This window comes from Mustela lutreola, chromosome 6 (assembly GCF_030435805.1).
Source record: "Mustela lutreola isolate mMusLut2 chromosome 6, mMusLut2.pri, whole genome shotgun sequence".
Classification (NCBI taxonomy): domain Eukaryota; kingdom Metazoa; phylum Chordata; class Mammalia; order Carnivora; family Mustelidae; genus Mustela; species Mustela lutreola.
This window is the reverse complement of record NC_081295.1, coordinates 22,053,108-22,064,845: the sequence shown is the minus strand read 5'-3', so window position 1 is coordinate 22,064,845 and position 11,738 is coordinate 22,053,108. Positions and strand designations below refer to the sequence as shown.

General features: G+C 35.9%; 1 protein-coding gene across 7 annotated transcripts in view; it reads right to left on the bottom strand.

Annotated features, from left to right (window-relative positions):
- Positions 1-4,255: 4,255 nt before the first annotated feature.
- Positions 4,256-11,738, bottom strand: part of WASF1 (WASP family member 1) — a 60,952-nt gene continuing 53,469 nt past the window's right edge. For 6 of the 7 annotated variants that reach the window (XM_059176864.1, XM_059176865.1, XM_059176867.1 and 3 more), the window contains 4 exons: positions 10,200-10,372; positions 7,739-7,918; positions 6,023-6,651; positions 4,256-5,118 (listed from right to left, as the gene is read on the bottom strand). In XM_059176864.1, the coding sequence (XP_059032847.1) occupies positions 4,961-5,118; positions 6,023-6,651; positions 7,739-7,918; positions 10,200-10,372 (1,140 nt within the window). In that variant the 3' untranslated portion in view covers positions 4,256-4,960. The remainder of the gene's footprint in view (positions 5,119-6,022; positions 6,652-7,738; positions 7,919-10,199; positions 10,373-11,738) is intronic. The other variant, XM_059176870.1, reaches the window with a different exon arrangement.

The window sequence follows — 11,738 nt, the reverse complement described above, 5'->3', positions numbered from 1 at the left end:
ATGTGCTCCCCTAACATAACACTCATTGTTCTTTGTTAATTTATCTGTATGCTCAGAAAGTAGGGCTCTGTCTATTCACTGCTGTGGCGCCAATACCCAGCAAAGTAACTCTAGGCATCAAAAATGTCTATTAAACAAGTGAAAAGAAATATCATAAATATAAAATTTAAAAAAATAAAAATAAAGCATTAATGATAGGAGATGTGCTCCTTCATTTGGAATGGTCTAGATACAGTTCCTATAGATTTCCTTTAAAGTTTGAAGTGCAACACTTCATGGATTTCAAAGGTAAGAATAAAACAGATACTTTTAAGTTATAGTGGAAGCTATTACAATAGAAGATAGATTGTGATTTGCTGGTTCTTATGTCTTTTATGTTGTTTCCAGGCCAAAAAGATGGATGGGAAATTTTATTACCCCTGGAGACATCACTGTCCTATATCAAAAGAGTAGCACTGAAAAGGCTAGCCTAAAGGCAGGATGGATAAATAAGAAATTTATTAAGAAGTCTTTGAGTATAACACACACATAAACATAAGGAACATATTTATACAGATACTATAAAATATTCAAAATCATTACCACTAAGCAAATTTACCTATAGTAAGAAAAAGGAGAAACTATAAATATCCTGAGAAAGAGGACTTCAATACGTGGTCAGTGGTTTAAATTTTTTGTCTAAAGGAAAAAAAAGTCAGAGCAGCTGGCCTTACAATAATGAGAAAAAGGTATTGATAACTTGTCTGCTAAAAAAAAAAAAAAAAAAAGTGCCTGAAATGTTCATTCAGGGCTGGTATTCATCTTTATTCAGAGCCTGGCTGTCAGGCTTGAAAGGCAAGAGATTACTGATGCATTCTACAGCCAAGTCATGGAGAATGATAAATAAATTTGTTCTTCATACAGCAATGAATAAAGGGAGGAAAAAGACTTATTCTTTGTATTATAAGGGTCTCCTATGCATTGTTTGGCTTTAGTAAGATGATTAGCTTATTAAAGTTAAAAGATACAACTTAGAAATATCATACTTTGATATTTCATTTTCATTATTTCAATGGAGCAAAGCCATCTTCAAATTCTGCTACTGCATGATTAATATCCTGCATTGGTTAATTTACATTTTTTTACTATGTAGGCACTACATAGATCATGAATTCCAAAAAGGAATTTCTTAAGCTATTTAGGAGCTTTAAGTAATTTATTTTATACCTACTTCAGTATTTTCTGGGAGGTAGTTTTTAAAATAGCTGGGGTTGGGTGATGGAAATTGGGGAGGGTATGCGCTACAGTGAGTGCTGTGAATTGTGTAAGACTGATGATGATTCACAGACCTGTACCCCTGAAATAAATAATACATTATATGTTAATAAAAAAAAAAAAAGCTGGGGTCAAGGTAAATGCAGTAGAGTGAAAATGAAAAAATAAAGAGCAGTAGTATGTTTACTAAGGGCAAAGTTAGAGCTTTTGAAAGTAATTCATGGTATTCCCATTAAATAAAAAACACTACCAATTTTGGTCTCTGCCTTAAGAAAAGACTTCACTAATATTAGTAACTTTTAACTTTTGGCCAGAAGAGTCAATCTTATGCTTTCTATTTCTTAAATTACACACACTCATGGTTTTGATGAAGTTAGGACTGGTTTAGGCTCAACTGTGTTACTGAGATTAGTGGAGGAAATTTTTCCACATAAGAGCAGTGCCTAGGAAGATATGATTTTAAGAGCTCTAGTGGACAGAAGAAACAAAGGTATTTCTGAATCTGTTTACAAGAGATAATTATGAGTTGCCTATTTAAGATGAGGCCCCTGCTCTCTTGTGAGTAACCTATTTGCAAGCTCAAATAGGTAATAACTGTAATGCAAAATGGCATTTAAGTATACTTGAAGAAAGCTTATAATAAAAGAACTAGAGAAATTTAAAAGGAATACATATTAAACTCCAGTTGGTGATCTGAAGACTTCATGAGAATATGGGATGTGAGACGGATGTTGAAGGAAGGGTAGGGCTTTCTGAAAGTGGAAATAAAAGTATTTCATAATTTACAGAACACAATCCAAATGAACATTTTCCTTAATTGTCTTTTAATAAGTATTTATAACACGAAAATGCTTCAGAAGTCATCTCATCTGCCTAAATAAATGGAAAGCAGTGGTTCTAGCTTAAGATTAGTTAAAAATACGGAGCTTACAAATATTCCTTAGGAAAAGTTAGACACACTCTCCCTCTGTAATGACTGAATATCATCCTAAACTCCACTGTATCTAAATATTCCCCTCCTCTTTCATCTTACCATGATTGTGAAGTTCCCCTTCAGCATCACACACAAAAAAGCCAGAGACAGCTTCAAGGAACAGTGGAATGAAAATGAAAAATATACACAGAATATATTCTGTATATATTTTTTAAAGACTAAAAGTCACAGACTAATGGTCAAATAACTTAAGGACTAAAAAGTATTTGTTGAATTTGGCAATATGGAGGTAAATGGGTAAGAATTTTGACCAAAAAAGTGAAGCTAATTATTCCTCCATGATAGACAATTCATTTTTTCTGCCTCTAGGCTCCACAAAGAGCGAGCTAATTCATAAGAAGACAATAATCGTCCAGTAACTTTTATTCTTCTTAGGTATTAAAATTAACCACTGAATGAGACTGTTCTAAAATTCTCTCACCAAATTAAGCTGAATTATCTAGACTGAAAGGTTATTTTGCTTTCTACTGGCACTTTCTTATCTTTCAGAAATGTTCTGAAAAACAAAATCATCTCAAGAGCTATTTAGGATATGTACTGCCAGGCTTTAAAACAGATCCACTTCTATTATTAAGAAATTTCCACTATTTCCTTTATTATTACCTTTAACTACTCCAATGCCAGTACCATTGCATTTTGGTTACTGGCCACAACTGAGCTTTATAAAAACTACATACTGCCATTGCCTTCTACACACTTAGGAAGATAAACTTTTAAATTGTGTCATATTTTCTTGAGTTGAATTCGACATACTTTTGTAAAGTTGAAAGAAACCTCAAATCAATATCTAAGCTTTTTTTCTTTCTTTTTTTTTTTTTAGAGAGAGAGAGAGAGAGAGAGCGAGAGAGAGCGTGCACATATGTGCATGTGAGCAGGTGGGTGGAGGGGCAGAGCGAGAATCTTAAGCAGGCTCCACGCTCAGCACAGAGCCTGAACCGGAGATCATGACCTGAGCCGAAACTAAGAGTCAGACACTTACCTGAATGAGCCACACAGGTGCCCTCACTATCTAATCTCCTGTTCTAGGCAAAGTTACCCAAAAGAACAAAGCACATCCTTTGTTAATCAGAGCTATAAGGAAATTTTTTTTATGTCCAAACTATTGCCATGATAGTTTGCCACTTAGTTCCTCATTGTTACTCCACAGAGTACGGGTCATTAGTTATTTACCTAAATAATCCCCAAATTATCAAGTAACCAATGACCTCATCTATCAGCTCTCTATTATTGTGGACTAATGCTGTGTGAAATAATCCATCTCAAGACTCAGGTGTAAGACAATAGGCATTAATTTTTGCTCATAAATGTATAGGTCAGTTGAACAATTCTTCTGAGCTGGCCTAATCGTAGCTAGCCTTGCTCATCAGTTTATAGCAGGCCAGCGGGTGAGCTTGTGCTGGGCTGGTGTAAGATGGTCTCACCTGGCACAGCCCTCTGTATGAGGTTTCTGATCTTCTAGCAGGGTATCCTGAGCTTAACCTGAGACAATGCTATTGGCCAGAACAGGTCTCAGCAACAATCAGATCCAAGGTGGGTGGGAAAAGAACCCATATGTCTTGATGAGAGGAGCTAGAGATTGTACTGTAAAAGGATGAGGACTGCAGATACTTTCACAGTCCAACTGGAGAACTTCACATTAAACAATTTAATATTAACACTGCTTTCCCTCCAGCCTTAAATCTGGATTGGGTAAACATTAACAAGACTATCACTGCAAAATATAATTTCAAGAATGTTGTTAGGGTGTCAAGTCATAGTGTGTTGAAATTAGACAGCAAATTGAGATTTTAACTTAAGAGCCTAAGGAGTTGAAAAATACTGATTTTGAAAAAAATGATATAAAAGCTACCTTACATACTAGACAACATGAATCTGTATAATTTAGAAGAAATTATACAGTTTAAGTGATTTTAAAGTTTTTTGCTTACTGTGTATGTATTAAAATCCTACTTTATATATATTTGATAAATTATCAGAAATAGTTTTATTCAAAGAGCAACACCCATGAACCTTTAAAATGAACCATTTATTAAATCAGACTGTTATTCTTAACAGTTAATGTAAGTTACATGTATGTTTATGTCAGAGTATTTCACATGGAAATTTTTTAAACTCTTATAGGCAAGCAAAATCGTACCACACAATATATAAGTGGGAAGGGGGTACTGCTAAACATTCAAATAAGGCAAGTATTTAAAAACAGTAAAACAATAATTAAAAAAAATTCAAGCATTCCTTTAAGAGAATTCAATACTACTAGCTAAACATACTTTCTGAGTGTATTCATATAATCAAGGCAGTGTTTCTTCTTTTAAAACATCAGGAAATGGAATAAGGCTCATTAATAGATACAGCTGCCCTCAAGATTTCAATCTCAGTTGCTTTCTTTAAATTAAAATTCACAAAGTGCACAATTAAGATATATCAAAAAACTGAATCTGCTACTCTAACAACAGCTGTCCATGCTTAATACTTAGTGGTTTATTTGACCAAATTATCTTTTCAGGGAAAAAAAAAAAAGATAAGCCACTGTAAAACATTTAGTTTGAAATGTATGCTAATATTTTTCTTAGAAATCAAAAATTATGGAGGAAAAGTTATTTATCATAAGGAAAAGAAAGCAAAACACTGGAATGACCAAACATTTTCAGAGAACAAGCACCACAAAGGACATTTGCATTCAGTTTTGTAATATTTATCAATGAATTTTTCTTACTCCAACCAATCTACTTCATCAAATTCTGAATCATCTTCTGAATCACTATATTCCACAGCAATACGGCGAGACAGGATGGTGGCAACGTCATTTTCAATGCGTTCATGTTTAGCTTCCTGTTCACGCTGCTCTTCTACTTTGCGTAGCTGAATACCTGATACAGAAAAACCAAAGCATTCATTGTAAACCAAAATACCATATACTACATTACTACATATTATTAATCTTTCTGGAGTTAAATCAAATACATGTGAGTAATACTAACTGGAAAATGGAAAGCAAGATCTATTAAAAAGAATTTGAAGGGATCATATTTAGAATCGTATTAATTTGGTCAATTAATTCTTTCATTATCTGTAAAACTAACTGGTCAAACTTAGCAGCTATCCCAGTGAATATCTACGGCTTATTCAGCCATGATGGTCTACTGTGCCTCCCTACTCAGCACCTCCCCCCAAAAAGTCAACTGGTGGTCAAGTAAATGTTGTTGAGTGTATCTTCTGGACTTTATTCTCTCCAGTGCTTGAGGGAAAGGCAGTATTATTTATTCTCTGCTGCTGGTGCCTGGCTTATAGTAGGTGCCTAGGAAAAGCAGTTTGAATAAATGAATGAGTATGAGAGGCCTTTCCTTTGTTACTAAGGGAGGAAATTTAATCCTATAAAGGCATCTGGTAGAGCAAGTGTCACTGATCCACCAAATGGACAGCCTTAATACTGAAGAAAACATCGTTTTTAAAGGAGTTAATATACACATTAAACATAATATAAAGGGTTTTAACTAAATTTTCTATAACTTGTAAGTCTGACACTTTCAACTTCTCATTATTTAATGAACATTTTAAGAATCCCTACTAAAGTATGAAAATAAAATAATTAAATGTGATTTGTTCTCTGGAAAATGATTTAAAATACACGTTGAACACAGCTTTCCTTTCTAAGAACCATGAGTGCAAAGATACTTAAAAATTTTTTAAGTGAGGAAAACATTATTCTGTCAAATATTTAGGAAGATTCTAATGATACCATAGCAATGCTTTTAAAGGCCACAAGGAAATTACCTTTTCGTATTGCTTCCAGAAGTACACTCCTGGCGTCACTGATGACAGGTAGAGTTGATGGATGACGCTTTGGCTCAGAAGCAGGTATAACTTGTGATGGAGGAGATGGAGGCATTAATGGAACATGGGGACCTGGGGCAGTAGATGGAGCTGGATGTAGCCCAGAGGGAGGATGAGTAAGAGCTGCGACTGTGACAGGTGATGATGGTCGAATGCCAGGTGGAGGCAGAGGAGGCGGTGGTGGGGGTGGAGGCAGTCCCTGGACTTCACCTTGCGGGAGTGGATGAACTGGTACAGTCTCGCATACTGGGGCAGCTCTAGCTACTGGTGGAGAGGGCTGTACTAGAGGAGGTGCGATTGGAGGAGGAGCTGGGTGGAGGACTCCAGGGGCAATCTGGAGAGGAGCTGGAGGTGGAGGTACTGCTGGAGCTTGCAAAGCAGTGGCTGGAGGTGGTGGTGGGGGAGGTACTGGCGGGGGAGGAGTTGAAGTCATTGAAGCTCTTAATGAAGAAGTTGACAAGGCAGATGGAAGAGGTGGTGGAGGAGGTGGGGGGGTGGGGCTCACAAACACAGGTGTCCTGCCTGTAGCTGGTGACTGAGGGCGATTTTCTATCAAACCTGTAGCAGAACTGAAATGAAAAAGAAATCCTAGCAAGTTATTAAAAGAGAAAGAACTAACCACAGGAAAGATAGGACGACCAGTAATTTTATCAGGGCAGATGCATTGACATGTTCCTAAAGAAATTAAAAATTCTTCAGTATTTAGGATGAAGGGAAAACACCAACAAGAAAATTAAGAGGTGGTGCTTTCATTTGTAATATTCTAAACGGTCTCATCCTTCATGCACCTGTCATATGCACTCAAGCATTTTATGCTTACTTTGATAAATAAAATATTCAATTTTATGCTGTGATAGGAGTCTTTATAATGACTCAACATTTATCATAGGACATTATTTGCAGCAATACTTGTGGCCATTACAATGCTGCATTGATACTGAAGCTATTAAGACCCATCATATGCCATTTCAGTTAAATCAATAACAACTAATTATAAGCCACAAAAGGAAATTTATGGCTCTCTTCCTTCCTGAGGATGGAACATCAAATAAATGACTCAGTGATAGAAGACTGATTTTTTTAAACTGAAAATTATAAAGCTGGTCTCTATTTACCTATTAAAAATTTTATAAGCTGGATAACAATGGATAAATTAAACTTCAAAACCACTTTACTGCAAGACTATTTATTGCCTCTTTTCTCTCAAATTCTCAGAGTATTCCCCATAATATCAAATTAACACTTAGAATCACATTCTTTGGTTCCCATTTCTTAGTCCCTTACCACATTCCAAAAATTTTTCATTTTTATTAATATACTGCACATTATGGGCTTGATAATAAAGCTATAATAAAATAAAACACACTTTAAGCTTTAAAGTAAATTCTCATTCACTAAATTTTCCCCGAGAACACATAAGCTTTTATCAAAGTTTGACGTTCCACAGTTCCACAGTCAAACCTGAACTGCTGTTTTTACAAGTAAGGTTTCATTGAAACACAAACAAGCATTTATTTATGTGTAGTCACCAACGGCAGAGCTGAGTAGCTGTGACAGAGAACTTATGCCCACAAAGCCTAAAATACTAACTGATCCTTTCAAGAAAAAAGGTTACCAGCCCCTGAGAACAAGTATCACTTGCCCACCCCAGCGTACCTGATACAGGTGGGGATGGGTTTGGCATCCCCTGCTCCATGCATCGGTGGAGGTGGAGGAGGTTCGTGTGGTCTGACTAAGACCCTTTCCTCAGCTCTAGTCAGAAGCTCACTCATCTGACTAAATGGCAAGGCAGAAAGTGAGTAAGACCCATCCATATGGTCCACATATGTTTGAGGTCTAAAAAAAAAAAAAATACAGTATCAGTGTGTTTTTCTTGAATTACAGGTGAAGTACAGTGTTCTACAGGAGATATTTAACATGTATCCTTTGATTGCTAATATTTAACCACTACTAAGAAACTTCAGAAATTTATTATTGCTTTTAAAACAAAGAATGCTGCTCACAATGTAACCTTTCCTTGCAGTTATTTTACTATATTATAATACTAATTCAATTCACAAGGATAGAAAGTATTACATATAGAATCTTATAAGCAAGAAAGTAATTAGCTTTTGGCAAATTGTGTTCAAAGCTATCTGCCTCTATTTCATTTTTTTCCTTCAAAATATGATGTCAATGACAAAAAGCCAGAATATGAAAACTGGAATTTTCCACCATCAGGATATCTTGTTGCTCTCTCAAGCTTAAATGACTTCTAAATGTCTGTATTAGTGAGAAAGGCCTCCATGATACCACAGAGATGGCAAACTATATTGTTTTGTCTTTTTGGTGTTTTCAAAGGTGGCAGGGTACTCAGAAAATAACTGAGTAACAAAGCAACACAGGACTTAAGATCAGATTTAAGCAGAACTTTAGACTTATAAATATTTACTGATTGTGGGCGCCTGGGTGGCTCAGTGGGTTAAGCCGCTGCCTTCGGCTCGGGTCATGATCTCGGGGTCCTGGGATCGAGTCCCATGTCGGGCTCTCTGCTCAGCAGGGAGCCTGCTTCTCTCTCTCTCTGCCTGCCTCTCTGTCTACTTGTGATCTCTCTGTCAAATAAATAAATAAATAAATCTTAAAAAAAAAATTTACTGATTGTAGTGCATGCTGGGGATGAATGTACACAAAGTGAGTTAGAAAATACAAGTGGCTATATGAACACAGGTTTGAACTGAGCATACCCACTTAAATGAGGGGTTGTTTTTTTTATAGTACAGCACTGTTGATGTATTTTCTTTATGATTTTCTTTCTTTTTTTTTAAGATTTTATTTATTTATTTGACAGAGAAAGACACAGCAAGAGAGGGAAAACAAGCAGGGGGAGTGGGAAAGGGAGAAGCAGGCTTCTTGCAGAGCAGGGAGCCCAGTGTGGGGCTTGATCCCAGCTCCCTGGGATCACGACCCAAGCTGAAGGCAGACACTTAAGAACTGGGCCACCCAGGCACCTCTCTTTATAATTTTAACATTTTTTTCTGTGGCTTACTGTATTATAAAAGTACAGTACATAATACACATAACATACAAAATACGTGTTAAATGACTATTTATGTTCTCAGTAAGGCTCCTGGTCAACAGGAGGCTATCAGTACTGAAACTTTTGGGGGAGTCAAAAGTCACATGTGGATTTCTGACTGCACAAGGAATTGGTGTCCCTAACTCTCTTGTTGTTCAAGGATTAACTGTACTGAACTTAACACTACTGGGTAAGGTAATACCATAATTACTTAATAGTAGAAGAAAAAGTGTTTATCTATAGATTGCTTTTTCAAATAAATCTCAATTCTTTAGGCCTTTTTCTTTCAATGCGTATATTAATAGTATCTTACATGTACGTTACTTCTAAACTTGGCAAAGATATTAGCCTAATAATTTACACGTATTATTCCTAAGAAAACTTGAAACTCTTTTCCATTCAAAAATACCTACAATATATATATAATAATGGCTATACTCATTCAACTAAAGTTAACAAATTCCTTTACAGAGATATGCTAGTATAATGTTTAGTTAGGGTAGCATGTTACTTAGATGGGGCCACGGTGACTGAGAAAGGAAAAAGACCTATTCTATAGTTCCACAAAAGGGGATGAGTAATTCTGTTTTAAAGTCCTGATGTGACTGAGGTGGGAGATGTGGCACAGAAAGGGAGTCAGAGGAGAAAGAAAAGGAACAAAATATTACCCTTTCTTAGCTCCTATTTTATATGTAGTGAAACAGTAATATTTCAAAAAAATTCCAGACCCCATTCCTCTATTATGAAATTCTAGCAGACTCTGCCTGAAAAATTGAGAGAGAGACTGAGACTTCATATGAAAGCTTAGACAACCTTAAAGATCATCTATTCCAACCACCTCTTTCTACAGATGATAAAACTAAAATCCAGGTATGAAAATGACCTGCCCAAGACCAGACTTTAGTAGGTTCACAAAAGTCAGGGTTTCAAAATTATTTCTATAGCTGAAGAAGGTCTGCTGGTTCAACAATTCGGGACCTAAGACTTAGAGGCATAGATATCAGAAACAAAGCCAGTATTTTATCATTAATTTTGTTAAAAAACAAACAAAAGAAAAGAAACCTTGTTTCAAAATGAGAGGCTGGGCCATTAGCAACTTCAATATGCTTATGTAAGAGATTAGCATCATCTTCAGCCAGCTCTGGACCTTGGGCCAGTTTCTGCCATTCTCTCCGCCTGTCATGAGGTGCTCTTGGCACTTTTTCTGGTTCATGAGGACGATCTAGATTTTTCTGCTATAACAGATGTATTGAAACAAAGCCAAATGCTGAAGTACTAAGTTTTTAAAAAGATGTTATTAACAATCAAAATAAAATTCTAACATTAATACTGAAAAAGACAATGCCATCATAATATAGTTAAAGTAACACAGAGACAGTTCATTTGTACATTCAGAATTAAATCTTAGCTAGCTTGCTTGCAATCCTAGTTTCTGGTCACGTTTCTTTAACCTCTAATTTTAACTGATGTACCAGATAAAAACAGTATACCTAAAAAGATGGGATCAGGAGGGAGACAAACCATAAGAGACTCTTAATCTCACAAAACAAACTGAGGGTTGCTGGAGGGAGGGGGGTTATGGAGAGGGTAGTTGGGTTGTGGACATTGGGAAGGGTATGTGCTATGGTGAGTGCTGTGAAGCGTGTAAGCCTGACGATTCAGACCTGTACCCCTGTACCCCTGAGGCAAATGATACATTATATGTTAATAAAATAATTAATTAAAAAAATAGTATGCCTAAATAATAAAATTTGAGGTCACAAAGTCCTTTCAGATGAAAAAAGATTCACCAACTCTCCTCCCAAATCTATTAGTTTTTGCTATAATGAGTGAAATTTCTACCAGTAATGGCACTAACTCTAACCAAAATCTTAAATTTATTAAGGCTATGTAATCTGGAAAGTGACCAATTAGCTAGCCAGTAAAATTATTCAATTAACCCATAACAATGTGTCACTCAACAGAAACAGGGTATTCAAAAAATGAAACACAGAATGATTCAAATTGTGGGAGAATGCAGAGAGAGGTCAAGAGTTGGTGTAACAAAGTCAAATGCCCAAAGGGGCGAAGCAGATCACATACATGAATGAAGAAAATCAGGTGTAAGATGGGGATTGCAATGAAAAAATAGGCATGTCCATTCAAGGCTTTCCACTTCAAGAATTTTAAAACCACTGTGTTTGTCAAACAAAACACTGACTGCAGGCATAATCTGAGCTGCCAGTCACCAGTCTGTAAACTCTGGCTAGAATGCTGGGATACTGTCTAGTACAGAAAATAGTAACATGAAGGCATTATGGAGAAAAGGGAGGAGAGGAGAGATAGCTACAGGAGAAAACGGATGAAAAGAAACAGATTTTGCCTCCTTCATAATTCTGTCTAAATCCCAATTTTGCTTCCTTCTTTATTCCAGTTATTATCAACATATAATAAAGCAGATCCAAGAACATTTTATTACAAAGCAGAAAATAGCAACATACGAGACAGATAATAGGAATTTAGTGAGAATATAATCTTTCCAAAACATTTAGGATATGATCTGTGGTAAGAAAATATAGCTTAATCTACTTTGCCAACATCTGCACAATATTCCTTTGTCCC